Source organism: Acomys minous (genome assembly GCF_964271855.1).
Source record: "Acomys minous genome assembly, chromosome: 18".
In the NCBI taxonomy this organism is placed as follows: Eukaryota; Metazoa; Chordata; class Mammalia; order Rodentia; family Muridae; genus Acomys; species Acomys minous.
In genome coordinates this window covers 52,454,105-52,472,599 of record NC_140501.1, presented here as the reverse complement: position 1 = coordinate 52,472,599, position 18,495 = coordinate 52,454,105, and the positions used below count along the sequence as shown (strand labels likewise).

Below are 18,495 nucleotides of genomic sequence, written 5' to 3'. Positions count from 1 at the left end.
CCCCACCCCCCACCCCCATACCTCTGCAATGATGTCACCATTCTCTGCATGGACTTGAGCTATGGCGCCAATGTCCCGGATCACGCTCAGCACTTCATAGATCTGAGGAAGAGGAGAACAAGCTCAGAGACCCAAACCTGCATCTTCCAGTCAAAGGAAGAAGTCCCCTCAGTGGTGGCATCCAGGATGCTCTGGAAGGCCTGACTTGACCACATGCTCGAGGGAACTGCTTCTGGCTACTCTGTGATTCAGAGGGGCAGCCCAACCAAAGGACAGGAGAAGCAGGGATGACACCCAGCTCTGCACCAGGCATGATGAGGGGCTCGGAGTACCAGCACTGGGCCACACAGTATCCTGATTAGAGGTTACAAGGGATCAGCAATCCATCCAGACCCTGTCAAAAACCAAGCCTGCCAGCCATGCCCCATTAAAGCTGCGAGTGAGCTCTACACACATGGAAAAAATGCTTCCCTGGCTGACAGCAGTGACCAGACCAAACAGAACACCAGGAGACTACTCCGAAAGGCTGAGCTTCTTACCTGGGAATCTGTCAGCTGGAATCGATCTTTGAAAGCCATGTACACGAGGAAGGAGTTTACCCCTAGTGATGGACAAAGAAGAGAGGCAGATACGTGACTATTAATAGATAAACGCAAAGCAAACAACCTAGAAGCAAGAAAGGGGAAATGTCGGTCATACGTGTGTGTGCATCTCTGTGTGGGGGGGGGGGGAGGGGAGTGCTGAGGAAGAGGAGGAGATGGGAGACATCAGAGACCCCATACTGACAGACTCAAAACAAGGTGACAGTTGAGTGAATCTACTCAGCTGCACACTTAGAAGTGACTCACATTGGGCACCTTGGGCTAGAGGGATGGCTCGGAGCTTTTAAGGGCACTGGCTGCTATTCTAGAGGATCCAAGTTTGGTTTCCACACCCACAGACTGGCTCACAACTGTCTGTAATGCCAGTCCCAGGGGCATCTAATGGGCCCGGCTGGCTTCTGTGGACACCAGGTACCCACATGATGCAGAGACACACATACAGGCAAAACACTCATACACATAAAATAAAAAGTTTTCTTTAAAAAAAAAATAGTCAATGCTATATGTATATCATTTATCACACATTTTTTTAAAAACCTTTCTCAAAACAACTAGTTATTTTGACTTTGACCAAAAAAAAAAAAATGAATTAGAAACTTCTGACTATGAAAATTGTCTCTTGTTTTTTGTTTTTTCTGCAAGCCACGCTGGTTTTTTAAGAAACATTTTTTTAAATAAGAAAAAACTCCATTAGTTTGGCAAGCAGCTGTCCATCCTAGCACCTTGGAGTCCTTGACTCCCAAGGCATTAGACCAAATAACCCTCCCTACGATCCATCACAATCCTAAACAATTGTCCTGACAACCTCGGAGCCTTGGAGCTTAATTCAAGCCACCTGGGGATGCTGGAAGCTGCCTGAGCTAAAGGCCTCTGGGCATCCCAGTTCTTCACTCCATGCCAGGCAACGGTTGCCATGGCAACCCACCTGGTCCGATTTGGGATAGATTGGCCCTAAGAACTGAGAGTTAAAACCCACCAGCATCGGGGTATTCTCAAGAAGTGAGAATGGTTCTAGCTAGAGGCCAGGCATGCCAGAAGCATGTTTGGAGGCTCTGGTTCCTAAATGATTTTAGGGTTACCTCTTCAGAGGCGGGGAAAAGGGAAAGGTTACGGTAAATGGCCATTAAGGGAAAGCTGTTGTCTCCTAGCTGAAAAAATGAAATCTATTTCTGGATGCAGAGGAATCATCATCTCCTCTCTTAAGCGTGAATGGCCTGGCCAAGGGACCGCCCCTCTGGAAGGCAGGTTCATCTTAAGCCGTGCCACAGAGATGGGAGGGGTAATCAGCCTTTAAATGAGGCAATGTTCTCTCCATGCCAGAATTTGAGGTTCCAGGCCTATGGTCCCCGAGGCTTCGTACGTCTGCCCGATTTTGTGAGTTACTCAGAAAAGCATAACTTTTCCACTTCTTCTTTCGATCCCTTCTCAGATTGTGCTTTCTCTAATGCCCCGCCCCACCCCACCCCGGGCATTGCTGCTTCTCCAGTTTCCCTCCCTGCCTTGTGGCTGCTTGTCAGCCATGTGGCTGATCATGGCTGACCTCGTGCTAGCTTAAAACAAACAGCAGGGCCTTTTTCTCTTGTCTTGTCTCCCTCCCTCCTCCAAGCAACTTACCTGCCATTTGGGGTCTTTTCTTTTAAACTCTATTAAAATAGCCCTTGAGCTTCACAAAAGAAAAAGTAAGAATTTGTGGGGTTGGGGGGGGGGCGGGTGGTGGGGTGACCTCCAAACGAGGAAGAAACTTAAAGGGCATCTTAATCCAATAACTCGCAGAACGGATTTTTTCGAAATATTAAAATTCAGAGTTTGCGTGAATCGCCCAAGGTCGCACAGCTGGCCCTCCCACTCTAGAGCCTGTTGTAAGGCATCGGTGGAAGCTTCCCCTGTCTGTTTCCAGGCCTAGAAATTTGCCTCCACCTTCTCACACACAACAGACACTGTTCCTGATGCTGAACCTCCAAGAACAACAACAACAAAAAAAACCGGTAAGACACCTGCAGTGGAGTCGCATGACCTACCGTGGTCCTTCACCAGAGCTTCCATCTCTTCCTGGATGCCCTTGTGCCACTCAGTTATGTCCACGTGCAGAGAATAGTCGCAGCAGGACTTGCTGTCCGCCCACTCCCTCCACTGATCAAAGGCAGCCAGCAGGCTTGTCCCAGGCTCAGGAACGACATGGTCAACTGGAAGAAACAGACACTTGTCACCATCACCGGAAAGTCATCAAGCAGGTGTTTACTCGCGTGAGCCCTGAGCTGAGCCCTCCTGGGCTCCCACTGGAGACAGTGATCTCTCCAACAATGTCTAGGAATGCACTTAAGCCAGCTGAGTACCCAGCAGAGAGAAACTTGGCACTGGACAGCAGGCAAGTGAAACCACGCATGAAGTACTCAACTCTGATCTATCAAATCCGAGTCCCTGAGACCTGGGGCACATTCCGAGGACAACGAGTCCTTATGGACAATGGCTGTGTCAGGGGGCCCAGCTAGAGGAACCAAGCCCTTCTTTGTACTGCTAGCTGCGGTGAGACGCCCCAGTAGATAGCCAGCCCTCGGAGAGGCTGGAGTGAAGCCATGCACGATGGGTCTTTCCAAAACACCCAGCAGCCCCACTCACTCCTGGCCACTCAGGTTTCCCCAGTGTAATTCCACTCTGTAATTTAAGGACAATCTTTTATCTTAAGAGTTCAAAGCATTTTGATGCTGAGCTCGCTGTAATATTATTACCAACGTTGGCTGATACTTTGGACAAAAGGCCATGAATTTGGGCAGCTCAGTTTGTTCCCTGGCTCCGCTGGGTACCCATAGGTGCCCTTGGGTATGCTGCTCTGTGGCCCCAAGTCTCAGGGTTGCCTTTAAAGGGGATTGTATTTCCTCCGGACTTTGTTATAAGGAGCACACATAGACAGGATGTCTAGCAACCTTGCATTGCTCCTGGATTTAAATCCTCCAGGGCCTTCCTCTTGCGCTGCAAATACAGATTAAAGTCCCCAATGAGCTTTGCAAGATCCTGCCTGACCTCCACGCCGTGACCCTGTGCAGTCTGTTCTGCACTCTGCAGGAGATCTTTCAGTTGCTGCATCAGTCTGTTTCCTCTCACCTCAGGGCCTTTGCACACTTTATTATCCCTCACAGGTCCCCTTGCCCAGTTTCCTTAACGACATGAGGTTTTCTGGAACTATTGTCACCCATCTTTTTGTGCAAGCATGCATATGCACATGTGCCTTCTCTCTCTCACACACACACACACACACACACACACACACACACACACACACAAGCACTGAAATGTTCAAGGTTTGATCAAATTCATGTGACGATAAGGAAAAGGCTCAGGACTTTGAACACCTAGAACCATGAGCTATTATTCCAAAATGAAATATTAAGAGTCCCTACACGCCGAATCAAAACTTGCAGATGCAACTAAATTATGATTGCCTTGGGTTGGCTTCATACATTTCAAAGATATAGTCATCAGATACAGCAGTTACACTTGCCTGATCAGTATAAATTACATACCTGCAACTACTAACATGCACCCTGTAGGCTGATATCATTACTAGGTGGCAATGAAAACAAATGTATTTTAAATCACGCTTCTCCGTTCAGTTCGTTTGCAGCACTCACTCACTCACTAGGGACCTACCTCCGTAAGGAAAGGGTTTCAAAACTACCTAGTCTCTAGAACATGGTGTCAGCCAACAAGGGCTTTGACAAAATGCTTCCCCAGAAACTCCGTCAGGACAATTCCATCTTCTCCCCAGACTGGGCTCCCTGTTCCACTTCACTGTCCAACAAAAATATCACTCTGTTAGCAGCAAGCGTTCTAGACTGTCTGTGGCTACAGCCTGCCTCACCCCTCACTCTCCTCCAGCCCGCGCTCTCAGGAGGCCAGACAGACCTGGGAACACCCTCTATCTGCAGCTGCAGCTGCAGTTGCCATGCACATCTGCCAGGAAGGGCAGACTCAAGCATCTCCCCTGAGCCCAGCGAGATCTGACCCTGGCGGATGTCTCCAGGCTCTTTCGTACTCTCTGCCCCGAACATGATCACCACCCACGACCACCCTGTAGGTTTCTTACTCCTCTGACTCACCCTGTTCCCTGTCCACCCCACGATCCTTATTCAGGATGTGCCCCCCTCCCTGCTCCCCCCCCCCACTGAAATCCCCTCCCTTTGCTCTTCACCTAGCAGCATCTTCCCATCAAGCTCCTAAGACTGTCACTACCTTGGGTTGCACTACCATCTGCAATAGCTTCTGAGTAACACACACACACATACTCACACGCCATTCACACTCACACATATACTCCCACACACAATCACACACACATTCGCACAGAGACAGATATACACTCACATACTCACACATATACTCACACACACTCACATTCACACACTAACATATTCACATACGCACACTGCTAATGCACATATACTCACACACATTTATACACACATACTTATTTACACACAGACACACACAAAGACACAGACATACACATGCATTCACACACATTCACACTTACATATACTCACACATTCATTCACACACACACACACACACACACACACACACACACACACACACACACGATACAGAAATGTAAGCTCCTCAGAGTAGAGACTTTCCTGATACAGAAGGAGTCCAATGAATGCCCTATGTAAATACTTCGTGGCACTCAAACCTCACCTTTCACTCTGTTGAAAAGCTAAATGGGTTCAAGTGAACCCTCAGTATCTGTGAGCATCTTTCTTGGGCACCCCTGGGATGCCAAAATCCATCAACACCCAAGTTCCTTGCGTAACTGTTAGTATACTGTGTACATACAGCCTGCTACATGCACCTTATACTTGTGGGAGGCTGAGAACTGATGCCAGTATCCCACAGCCGGGCTCCACTCCAGACCCCTCCATACACCCCGAGCCCTCGCTATATCGCTTGCTTGCAGTACCAGGATGCAGTGCCACACAGCACTCTGCCTGTGTGGACCTGGTATTAGTATTTGCATTGAGGCAATTTTCAATTTTTGGATTTTGAAACTTTCCAGAATTTTTTTCCAAACATTTTTTGTTATTATTAGCGGTTTGGCCAAACCCAGAATTAATTGAATCCACAGCTGCAGAGTCTTTGGATGCAATGGGTCAACTCCGCTCTCTTGGGTAGCATTGTCAGCTTTCCCACTCCGCTCAGAGGGCTGCTGTGAGCATGAAGCCCCTCCTGCCCCACCCTGCTGGACAAGGACCGCTCTTTCCACCAGACAGCATGGTGCAGGAAGGAAAGCTGCCTTCCTCAAAGCTGATTTTTCTAAAACAGAGATTAATTTTAAGTAAAGTTAATATCACATCTACTGAATTACCACGACCCTTCCTCAAATCAACCAACTCAATCTGGTACATTTTCTCTATATCTTTTTCCCCCTACATGTTATATTTTATTCTATTTCCTTATTTATAATCTACTTCCTTCCCAAAAGCTTAAAGGTGAAGGTGGCTTTAAAAAAAATACCCAAGCCAGGCCTGACTGGCACACCTGTTAATCCCAGCATGTAGGGGCTAGAGGAAGGAGGAGCTTGACAACTTTGAGGCCAGCCTGGGTAGCCTAGTAAGTCAGCCAGAAAAACACTGACTAAAAAACACAAGTGAACAACAATAAAACCTTAAAATACAAGAAGATCCCATGAGACAAAAGCAGGAAAAATAGATGACAAGGAGGACAAAAAAAAAAAAAAGGTGAGACACAAAATGAAATCACGAGCAAGGCTATATATGTTTATATCCATATGTGAAGGCATATATAAACACATGCATGTTTGTGTACATGTATGTAGGCCTGTATAAATGCTTTGTTAGTATCCACATATGTCGGGGTATGTATGCACGAATGCACATTGCTTCTATGTGTGTATGCATCTGCAGATAAACGACGTTTTGAAAGCCTCGTGCATCTTCTAGACTTCAACTTAGGCTCTCAGGCCCACATCCAGGAAGCTTGACATCGAGCGATCTCCTTCCTTAGGGATCAAAAGGCAAATCATTTCTCAAGAGGACACTGAGAACAGCACGCTCATCCTGGGAATAATGCTCATGCCACTGAGTATTATGATTTTTATTTTATCTTAATTATTATATATCTTAATATTGGATAAAATCATTTGCACTTATACACTGAATGCTTTGATTTGTCCACCTCATAGAATTATGACTAAGTTCTGTAAGACTCTGTCCCCAGAACGGTTCCCTTTCATTCTATGTATCCTGTCAGTAAAAAAAATATAGCCGCTTTGAGATACTCTAAGATTTATTTATTTTCATCTTATGTGTAGGGCTATTTTGCCTTCCATGGAAGTCTGTGCACCATGTGCATGCCTGGTGCCCACAGAGGCTGGAGGAGGGTGCTTCATCCACTGGAAGTGAGGTAACAGGTGGTTCTGAATCACCATGTGGGTGCTGCGAACCAAACCTGGGTTCTCTGGATGAGCAGCCAGTGCTCTTTAACCACTGAGCTACCTCTCCAGCTCCCACGAGACCATTAAGATCCTGGGCTTTAAGATTTGGCGGTAAAAGTTCCTGACCATTAAGCACACACACATATTCATATTCATATTCCCCCAGAGCAGGGCATCAACCTTAGCGTCTTGTATATGGTAAGCAAGACCTCTGTGAATGATGAGCTACACTATCCGGCCTCTAATTTTTATAAGAGGAAAAAGTTTCTCACTTTTCCCCACAAGATCTGTCTGATTTCACTCTCTTCCTAAAGAAACCCAGGGAGGCTGTGCAGGATGTGCCGTGCAGATGCCCCATGTAGGATGCGTCATGCAGGATGCTCCATGCAGAGATGCAGAGTGCTCCATGTGGAGTGCTCCATGCAGGATGCTCCATGTGGGGTGCTCCACGCAAGATGCTTGCTTCAGGATAGCTCAAGCCAACGAGCCTGCTGTGGCTCAGCCTCCACTCACCCTTCTACAGAGCAGTATGGGCAGTGGCCAAGGACACCTTCAGATCAGTAACAGGACCCACAAAGGCACTCAGACTATGTGATGCCAGCTTCTCCAGCCTCAGGAACACGAGAAGTGCCTTGGGTATAAAGCCCAGTTCACAGCCTCACCCTTTGCCCCTGTTCTGGGATCATGGGTCCAGGCTACAACCTGGGGAAGTGAGTGTCTGATAAGCAGCCATTTTGACTCCGGCTGAGTGTAGACTGGTTTTCCATTGGCCTCTCCTTCCATTCCCACCCACTCAGGCATGTGAGGGGACTGTTCACCACACAATGGCAATGCCACTGGCCAAAACAGGACCAAGCTCCCTGGCTACAAGGCTAGGCCCTCAGTCCACATCCGAAGCCAGTATCTGATTAGGGAGCCACGTGATGCCCAGCACTTCAGAGAAACAAACATGATGTTTTCCCCTAAGCTAATGACACTTGCAAATGTGTCCCTGAAATGCCTGCGAGAGTTTTCCCACTGTTCTCCTTCCATGGAAGGTCTCCTGGGAGGAGCTGTTCTTCGGGAACAGGGCAGAAAGTCAGGATCATTTCCGGAGGGAGCGCTCAGGATGCAATCCAGAAAACTCACTCACAGATCATCTCTCTGGTGAGCTTCCTGGCCTAGCTGGCCCTGTGAGAAAGGCACAGCGAACCACCAGCCGCCAGCAGCCAGCAATAGCAAGGGGATGAACATCAGGGTCAAAGCACCTCAAGACCTGGGTCTGCTTCTTGTGGTGGCCTTCCCTGTGGTTGTTTTCTGGGATTTCCTGGCTTCATCCACAAAACAGGCATGAAGCTCCCCATCACACCCAGTCGAGGGGGCTACATATGGGGCAGAGGGAAAGGTGTTTGCGAAATGCCTTGTGCATGCTGATTCTCTTTCCTTTCTCAGTGCATCGCCATGGAGAGTCAGCAAACACACTGATTCTGGACAATGCTTTCAATTTCCAGAAAGCAACTGACTGCAAGTTGTCAGTTCTTCATTCTGAAAGTTCTAGATCCAAAAATGCTCCAAAAATCTGAAATATCATCACACATATGGAAAGTTCTACACTGATCTCACATGACAAGTGCCAGCCAAGTTGCAAGCAGGCTAACTAATGAGGCCAGGGTAGAAGTTGCTAGAAGGCCTTTCTAACATGCCAGGACTTAATCTCCAGCACTGAAAAAAAAACTAGGTCTCTCATCCAAGCATTCAGGAGGTAGAGAAGGCTGGAGGCCAGCCTAGGATAGAAGGGCAAAAAAAAAAAAAAAAAAAAAAAAAAGCCTTTGTACATTATACAGGGTTGATAATAAACCTTGCATAGGAACTTCACGTTTAGACCTGGGCCTCATCTTCAAGATAACTCAATATATGTACATCCAAATATCTTACTCTGAAATGTGAAACTCTTCCGGTCTCAGAAACTTTAGGTAAATGGTACTGGACCTGTAGTGTTGCCTGCACTATTTCTATTTTTAAAAACTGTCAAAGGATAGTACTTTTTAAGAGCTTGACTGAGATATAACACAAAATTCACCCAGTTAAGGGCACAACTCAGTATTTTTAGTATATTCACATTTCTACATAAGCATCATCCTGTCTAATTTTAAAACCCCACGCCCAAAAATCCCCAATACCCACTAGCAGTCCCTCCCTGCCCCTTCCTGCCCATTAGCCCCAGCCCAAAGCAACCGCTAATCTGATCCCTGTCACTTCGAATAAAACAGAATTGTACACTGCGTGGCCTCCTATGTGGCTTCCAGGCCAGCCACTGTAGCATGAGTCAGCACTTTATCCCTCTTTATGACCTGCACTGGCTTTGCTATCCCATACCATACTGTTTTTTGGACATGAACAAAATATTAAGACACAAGGAAACAAACTACAACTTGAAAAACCTGAATACAAAATCCCTTTGGAATTTGCAATATTTCAAAGACTCAAAAAGTTTAACTTTTTAAAAAAAAAAAGATCATTGTAAACTCAAATGCAGTTTTTATTGATGTGGTACTGTGTGGTATGTGTGTGTATGTGTGTTCGTGTGTGTGTGTGTGTGTGTGTGTGTGTGTGTGTGTGTCTGTGTGTATGTGTGTGTGTATAGTTGAGTGTGCATCCTTGTGTACATACACGTAGAGGCCAGAGGTTGCCATCATTCTACACTGAGGCAGGGACTTCTCCTCGATCCCAGAGCTCGCCAATTTGACTGGTGTAGCTAGCCAGCCAGCTCTGGGGATTAAGGGTGGGCCACCAAGTTTCCATGGATACTGGAAACCCACTCTCTCACATGACAAGCACTTTACCCAATGGGCCATCTCCCCTCAAACACTCACACATGGTGCAGAAAGATGACTCACACCCTTCACGCTACTTCCAAGTTTACACAATTCTCTGGCTTCCATTTCTGACATGTACTCAGGAGGGGGTCTGAAGAGCTGAGCGGCAGGCCCCGCTACCTGCCTGGGTAGGACAGGGCTCCTTACCTCCTCTCCTCTGAACTTCATCTGCCCCAGTCTCCCACAGAGCCAGTCTTGGTCCTAGCACTTGCCAGACAACGGAGCTGAGGCTGGCTTTCTCTTCAGCAGCAGACAAACCGCCCCCCCCCATTGAATATCTTAAGTGGGGGACACTGCTAAGAGTACCAATCACGCTAAGGGAGCCATCTGTCACAAGATATGTGGAACTGCCTGCCTCTGAAGTCCTCCCTTCTCATGGGTTGTGCCGGGTGGGAGGAAGTGACCAATTTCTTCCGAGCTGCAGGAAGACAATGGCTCTAGGAGACCAACAGTCAGAACCAGAGATGGAAGTTGGCAGCCTCCAGCAACAGACTCCTGGGCAACTGTGCTGAAGAGTGGCTACCCATCCATTGCCACACCCTTGTCTGCCTTCCAAACACAGGCAGGTTTCCTGAAGCAGGCGGCTCGAAATGGAACCCCAGGGTCAAAAAGCCAATACCCCGTTTTGGGGTGAATGTTGATTTGGGGTATCGGAGCAAGAGCTTGTCAACATGTCCGGCACCTCATAAAATCCCTTTCTCCATGCAGCTCTCATTTGTGCTCCTGGCAACCCAGCTCAAAGGCCAGGCTAATGTCATGTGTGGTTGTGACGCAAACGGGTGAGAGAAGCCTTGAGGCAGGTGAGAGCCCTTAGGCCACCTGCAGACAGCAGGAGATCGAGGTCTTAGGAGCAGGAGGGCCCACCGGATTCAACTACTGGGCATGGGCCAGACATGGGAAGGGAAGGCCCAGAATGACCCTCTCCACCACAACCAGCTTTGCTTGCTTTCTAGGGTCTGATGGTTAGCTCATTCACTCATCAAGGTTGTACATGGCTTGGGCGCTATCTGAAAGTGTTACGAAACCATGAGACCATGTAGTGGTTTAAATAAGGATAGCCCCATAGGCTCATACATTTGAGTGTAAACGATCTGTAGTGGGTAGAACTGTTTGGGAAGGGTTAGTGTGGCCTGTTGAAGGACGTGTGTCACTGTGGGGTTGGGCTTTTAGGTTTCAAAGGCCACACCAATCCCCATTTAGTACTTGAGCTCCCTCTGTGCGCCCCCCTCCTTCCCCTCTCTCTATCTCTGCCTCCTGGTTGCAGATCAGAGGTAAGCTCGCAGGTACACTGCTCCAGTGCCATGCTTGCCCACCTGCTCCCACGTCCCCACCGTGACGATAAAGGACTAACCTCTTCTGGAACTGTAAGCCAGCCCATAATTAAATGCTCCCTCTTATAAGTGGCTTTGGTCGTGATGTCCCTTCACAGCAATAGAACAGTGACAAAGAGAAGCCACGTGGCTCGGGTGATGGCTCAACGGGCAAGGCGGGTGAAATGCTTGCTGTACACGTAATGAGGACTAGAGTTCAAAGTCCAGCACCTCCAAAAAAAAGTTTGCTAGGGCTACCTACCACACTCCTGACAAAGAACCCAGGCTCCAGGCAAGTCTTGAAGGTTGCATCATCAGTGCTGTCAAGATGGCTCCGTGGGTGGGAGCAGCTGCCCCCAAGCCTGATGCCTGATGTGCAGAACCACACAGTAGAAGGAGGGAACCGACTCCTATAGGCTATCCTCAGACCTCCACGCTGTGGCACTCCCCCATCATGCATGCACGCACACACCCACAAACAAAATAAATATGTGTGTGTGATTATTTTTTTTTAAGATGCATAATCAGATGGAATAGCTTTGAAGTTTAACTCAGGTCTGAATCCTAAATCTACTTTTTTTTTCCTTTTCACTGTAATAGAAGAAAATGTTACCTATAATCTTATCACTGTATTAATAACTACTTATCATAATCTGTCATGCAGATACACATATTTAATGTGGGTGTAATCACGGGCCATGCTCCTTTTTGGCTTGACGGGCCATGCTCCTTTTTGGCTTGTGTGGGGCTTTAGCTTGTCTTAAGAGTATGTTGTGTTACCATCTTCTAATGAGAATCATCCTTGTGGGTGGCTGTCAGTTTCACCATTTCCCTGAGGAACAACCTGCGGCTTTCCCTGGAGAAGACAGCCGGGGTCAGCATGAAGGGTTGGACAAAAGCTCTCAGTCCAGATGACCAACATGGCACGGCTTCACTCTGCCACCAACAATTCATGGGGACGTCACTCCAGATAATGCTGGTGTTCACTTTCCATGTTTGCTATTCAAAGGGGCAAAACACAACACCCCCTTCACCCTTCTCGGCTGTCTTTGTTTTAGAAAGCCGGCCCACTTTCCAAGACCCATTGAGAAGGAGAACACGGAGGAGCTAGCAGGCCAGCTGTACAGAGAGACACACAATCTTATGAGCGCCTGTCTCAGTGGCCACTTGTGCCCTTCTTGACCTATCAACCTGCATTCAGGACAACTCCCAGCTCACACTAACATCAGGCGTGCACAACGGAGACAACATGGGAGGGCAGCCCAGGCCCCAGTTCCCAGCACTGAGAAAAGCTGTGTTCCATCTCTACTCCATCTCGCAGCACAAGCTGTTCATAGGAAATAGCATCCCTGCAGCAGGATGACACAACCATGGCCTGCAGGAGGAAGCAAGGACAGCCAAAGGTGAACACTCTCCAGCCAAACCCGTTCACTTGCAATGATGCAGGCTCCAGGCTGTGTGCAGGACTTAAAAAAAAAAAAAGTTGAAGTCACTGGCTGAGGGAGGGGCGAGGAGGTTCCTGTTTCCTGTCATTAGACATGCACTCTGGATCAGACTCTGAACAAAAGCCACATTGACAGCAGCTTACGTCCCCTCACCGGAGGGAGAAATGCACTGACGCCGACGGGTGTGTCAAGCCTGGAATTCCTCTAGCTCTGCCGTTCCGAGATGTGACTTTGCCCACCCCTGCCAGTGCCCTGATCTCAGTGACACTGCAAGCCCACAAAAGCTCACCAGCTCTGGCATCCTCGGTGCAGACCACGGGGACTCACTCATCTGAAATGGTGGAATGAAATACTTGCTCATTTAAAGAAATGTCAGAGGGCCAGGGAAAGTCGTACTGCGTGAGAACAGGCCCCGCTGCTCTGACTGTTGCTCCAGGCCTGCAGGAAACAGGGACAAGACAAGCCACAGGTGTGGCCTAAAATCCTGACACTACCACTGCTGAGGTCCAGGAAGCTGAGCAAGTTAGTTAACTTCCCAGTGCCTCTATTTCCCCCATCTGCAAAAGAGGTGTGGCAACAGTGTCTATTGAATAGTATTGGGAAGCTAAAACCGCTGTGTCTAGGTTTGTAACTGGGTACCACTTCTCTCACTGGTTGTCAAACCTCAGGGTCCTTGACCCTCTCTAGACCTCAGTTTTCTCATCTGTAAAATGGACATCATTCTAATACCTGCACATAGGGCTGGTGTGAAATAGCACGTATCAGGTCCTTACAACAGGAGGTCCTGTCAAGCCTGCATCAAATGACTAAGAGTAACGCAGGAAGACTGAAAGCTGTTTCATGTGATTCCCGGCCAGTGCTGTGGTCTCTCTTAGGAAAAGCAGCCACACATCCTCAGCGGCAGGAGAAGGGATGGGATTGAGGGTGGCCTCGAGCAGGGAGTCTTAGCGAGCAAGACCAGGGAGGGCATGGGGAGGAACTGGCTAAACGCCCCGAGAAGGCAGGCCAAGGCCACAGCACCACAAGAAAGGCTTGGAACTATGAGTCATTATCCCCTCAGAGGAACCGGCTTCTGCAGAAACAGACCAAAACCCAAAGCTCAAGAAGAAGCTGTCCTATTTACAGGACAGGCGTCATTCGTAGAGATCCTCCAAGGACGGTCAGAAAAGGAGACTTCTCACTTCCTGGGGAAATTCCCTGCACTACCCCCCCCCCCCCGACTCCCACCCCCACCCATGCAGAGACACCAGGATACAAAAACAAAGCAAAACAACCTTCCTATATGAAAGCCTTAGGGCCAGGTAAACTGGCTTCCCAATGTTGCCACAAGGTCTCAGATGTGGGGAAAGCTGCCAAGCAGGGCAGATAACAAACTGGCCTCATTAGCAGGGCTCTCTGTCATTCCAATAAAAAGCAAAGCAATCTGATCCCAGAGGTTCCTAGAGATCTCCCCAAACATCAGTGCCACCCACAGCAGGCTCGGAAAAGTGCTAGAGCAATGCTTACTTTCAAAGTCCTTAGGGACGCAGGAAGTCCAGGCTGGTGCCTGGCTCCTTCCCTTTCCCGTGTGTGTGTGTGTGTGTGTGTGTGTGTGTGTGTGTGTGAGAGAGAGAGATGTGCCTGGCTCCTTCCCTTTCCTGTGTGTGTGTGTGGGTGTGTGTGTGTGTGTGTGTGTGTGTGTGTGTCATGAGCCCATGGGTGGACGTACAAGCACGCATATGGAAGCTCATGCATGCACGAGGCCTGTGTTTGAGCGACAAGGAGGGGGTGGGGCCTTTGGGCTGCTTAAGGAAAACAGAAGACACTTCCCAATTTTCACCACAGTCAGCCAGAAATAACTCCAGACAATGAGCAAATTACAGAAAGAGTAAAGAGATGTAATGAGCCTGGAGACCGTGGAAGACAAGCTGAAGAGTTTCCACACGAAGCTGGGTCAGTCCGGCCTGGCCACACTGAGCTGTGAGCACCACTTTGACAGGGTGGGGGTGGGGGTGGGGGTAGGTGGCCGCTGGCTGGGCTGGCCAGATGAGGTGGCTGGAGAAACATGTCATTCATGACACTTCCTCTGTTTGTCTCAGCTCTCAGTTGCCCTGGGCTACAGAACCACAGATTTGGTGCTGGCTTGCCAGAAATAAGGGATTAAGGGGCAGGGTGGAGCCTCAGAAGAAAAAGAAGAAAGAAAATTAAAAAAAAAAAAAAGGAAGGAAGGAAAGGAAAGGAAGAAGGAAGGAACAAAGGAAAAAATAAAGACAGACAGACAGACAGACAGAAAGGTAGGTCATACGCTACTAGGCTTCTATGTACAAAGAGTGAGATTAATTCAGTGTCCATGCCAGAAGGTTCCTTGTCCAGAAGACAATCTAAGGACAGCTTGAGAACTTAGACTTCCCGTTAGCAGGGACTAACAGCAACACACACATTTAGTTGGGCAAAGCTGTGTCCGAATACTCCCCAAAGCCCGAAGGCCACAGACAATAACAGGAAAATACAAGGTGCCACTGGAGAAGGGTCTAGTCTCTCTCGAAATACAACCTGATGGCCACAACCCCTCTGTGAAAATATGAACCGAAGCAAGCATTACAGCGCTCGCACCTATATTTGAGGACATACGTGATCAGCATAAAGGAAGGAGCGCTCAGTTCAAGCAGGAGCCACAGTGTACATAGGACCCCATCGGCACACAGACAAACATGCTGGCATCCTTATACAAAAGCTGCCGGGATGGCTCCCTGTGCAGTCAGGAATAGATCAGTTTTCTGGGCTAGGAGCTAAACTAAGAAACAAAAAAAAACAAAGGAGCTGGCCTCCACTGTTTGTTCCAACATTGCACAATGGCTCTTACATCCCCTCCAAATGAAGTCCAGCAGGGAAGGAAGACTTGGTGAGGTCATCTGTTGACTGGGCTCAATTTAAAGCCAAAAAAAAAAAAAGTGACGGGTGTTTTTCTCCTAGGAACCTGGACTGAATTCAAAAGGACAGCACAAACCATATCGTGGGCTCACTGGAGCCTGACACAGCCGCTGCACTGGCCAGTGTCTCCCTTTTCCACTGAGGATGATGGTTCAATGGGCCTGTTTTGTTCCCAGTTGGTTGAAAAGACTGAATAGGAGCCAATCTGGACCGTGCCTGATAATGCTGTTGAGGCCTGATAAGGGACCAGCGCTTAGCATCCAAGCGACGCCCACCAGCACCCCACCACACATAAACACAAGCAGGTGCTCACAATAGCGCACTCTCACAATATGTCCTCCCGGTTCTCAGGAATGACAGGGCTACCCAGATGCCAAGCACAGCCTCGAATGCAAAGTAGCTGAAAACTGAAAGCCTAGGAAATCATAAATGCCATCCACCAATCAGCCAAAGAAAATACTCAACGGTCTTATTTTTATGAGTATCTATATCATTCGACGTACCCACCCACACACATAAATATAACAAATACAGTGTTAAAATAATATAGTATATAAATTATTCATCACTAATTATTCACCTCTTTACAATAAAAGGGAAAGGGGGATCCCTTAGGCACAGTGCTGTTTGCCTATAGTCCCAGAATTCAGGAGGTGAGGCAGAAAGATTTCTTAAACCCAAGTGTTTAAGACCATTCTAGGCAACAGGAAAATAAAATAAAATAAAATATAAATTAACTAATTAGGGCTGGGGAGATGGCTCAGCAGGTAAAGCCGCTGCCAAGCCCCATGGCCATAAACCCCCAGGTTCACGTGGTAGAGAAGACAGAACCAACTCCCTTAGCTTTCCTTTGATCTTCCTATACGTGCTGTGAAGTGTACATGCGCCAAGTGCAAAAGCATACAGATTATGATTTGACTTACATTAAATGCTCCAAACAAGCAAATGCATACAGACAGAAAAACGGAATTCATGGTTTCCCATGTGTGGGATGGAGAAATGACACAGATGACCTTAGCCCTGCCGCCTACCAAGAACTGACTGTAATAAAGAAGATATAGGCTCTGTACCCAGCCTTGCTACCCCGTCAGGGGACATAATAACATGGGTGTTACAGGCAGCACTTACAAGGGCTTTTTCCTATGATCTCGGATACCTGACTCTCTCCTGAGCTGGAGGCTCGGGAGAAACGTCCTACCAGAAGCATAGAGCTCAGCAGAGCAAATCCTGTCTTCATATGAAAGATGCTTCTAAGATGGTGGGAAAGGGAGGATGGCTATGATTTGAACGTATCCCCCAGAGTTCACAGAGCTCCCCAAAGTGTAATGTGTTTAAATTTTCATGTCTAAATTCTCATGTCCATGGTGTCAGAGGCAGGGACTCTAGGACGTGGTTAGGGCTAGAGAATGTTATATGGGCGGGGCCCCAATGATGGCATTAATGCTCTTAGAAGAAGGGAGGAAGAGAAGTCAAGTCTGGCCACAGTTCGCCACGTGACGCCTCCCTCCTGTGGCTTTGCCACAGCCCCCCTGCCCTCTCCAAATGCCATCACCATGTTAGTAGACTCTCACCAACGAGCTCCCAGCTCTCTGTTGTTTATAAATGACCCAATCTGTGGTATTTAGTTAGAGCCATAGGAAGTGACCGAAGATGAGAAGTCTCCAGTAGTCACAGCTGAACGCTCTTTAAAAAGAGAGAAAAATCAGGTGGCAACAAAAAAAAATGTGTCTCTAGAACAGAACAATAACTGCTTCAGGGCAAAGAGGGGGCACTTTAAGCAGAAAAACAATCTTGCCAATGCAGAGATCAGTGCACAAAACAAAGCCCCCCAAATCTCCCGCGAGTCAGACATTCTTATAAGCCAGTTGGGCTGTCCGAAGCGAAGCTGGTGTGCCACCTCCCTCCACTTCTGTAACTCACCCCACTGTCTGTCTAATTTACAACACCCAGCTAGGAGGCGGGAAAGGCTTCTGACAAGCGGGGAAAGCTAGGCAGACAGGGAGCTACTTGCTAGAGCTAACAAGGAGCAGTCTATCCCAGAACTAAGGTCTCCTCCTGACTCCCTCCAAGAAGATGTGTCCTTGGAGAGTGAGGCCTCAAATTCCTTCCACTACACCTCATGTTTCCTTAGTGAATCCCTAAGATATCCATACAAAGGAGAAAAACAATGCCGAGAGCAGCAGCCCCAAGCCGACCCTGCCGATTCTCCTCCCTGTCCCCGGACTCTCCCCTCCCCCGACCCCCATCAGAAAGCCCCCCCCCCCACATTCCTGAGGCCTTTCACAGTCAGGTACAGGAAGGTACTGAGCTGATGAACCTCACAGAGACAAGGGAAAGAGGAGCTCCAGACAAGGTCAGGGAGCCTATGAGGACAGTCAGCCTGAGGGCAATTGGCTCAACCTGCCACTGACCAGGGGCTGGGGCCTCTCAGGAGCGAGATTAACTTAGGCTGGTGAAGTCATGGCTTCAGTCACTACTGGGGACTGCTGTCCAAACAGCCCTCTGGGAGTTGCAGGGGAAATTTAGGCTTCTGTGGAGAGAGCAGAGAAGCTTGGTAGATCACCATAGTAACTAGCCTCTCCCCACGGGTGTAGCCTCCTTCTCAGTGGGAGATGTACACTAACTGATCATCTTCTCCCTCTATATTACAGAAAAGGAAAAGCACTTTGAAGTGATGGTTGGTTGGAAATGCAGAATAAAGCAAGTCTCAATACCAGAACCATCCTGCTGCTGGGGAACCCAGGAACTGGACAGGAGCCTGATCCTCCAAGCAAACTCAAGGTAGGCAGGGGCTGTGTGCAAGATTTCTGTGGCATTCACACACATTGTAATCGTTTAAAGACAACAACAACAACAGGGGGCTGGAGAGATGGCTCAGTGGTTAAGAGCATTGTCTACTCTTCCAGAGGTCCCAAGTTCAATTCC

At 48.3% G+C, this 18,495-nt stretch overlaps 1 protein-coding gene across 2 annotated transcripts in view; it reads right to left on the bottom strand.

The window, feature by feature from the left end:
* The window catches only part of DPYSL2 (dihydropyrimidinase like 2), a 103,296-nt gene that overhangs the window by 26,269 nt on the left and 58,532 nt on the right, over positions 1–18,495 (bottom strand). For both annotated transcript variants that reach the window (XM_084767157.1, XM_084767158.1), the window contains exons 4-6: positions 2,621–2,785; positions 540–601; positions 22–102 (exon numbers count right to left, since the gene is read on the bottom strand). In XM_084767157.1, the coding sequence (XP_084623283.1) occupies positions 22–102; positions 540–601; positions 2,621–2,785 (308 nt within the window). The remainder of the gene's footprint in view (positions 1–21; positions 103–539; positions 602–2,620; positions 2,786–18,495) is intronic.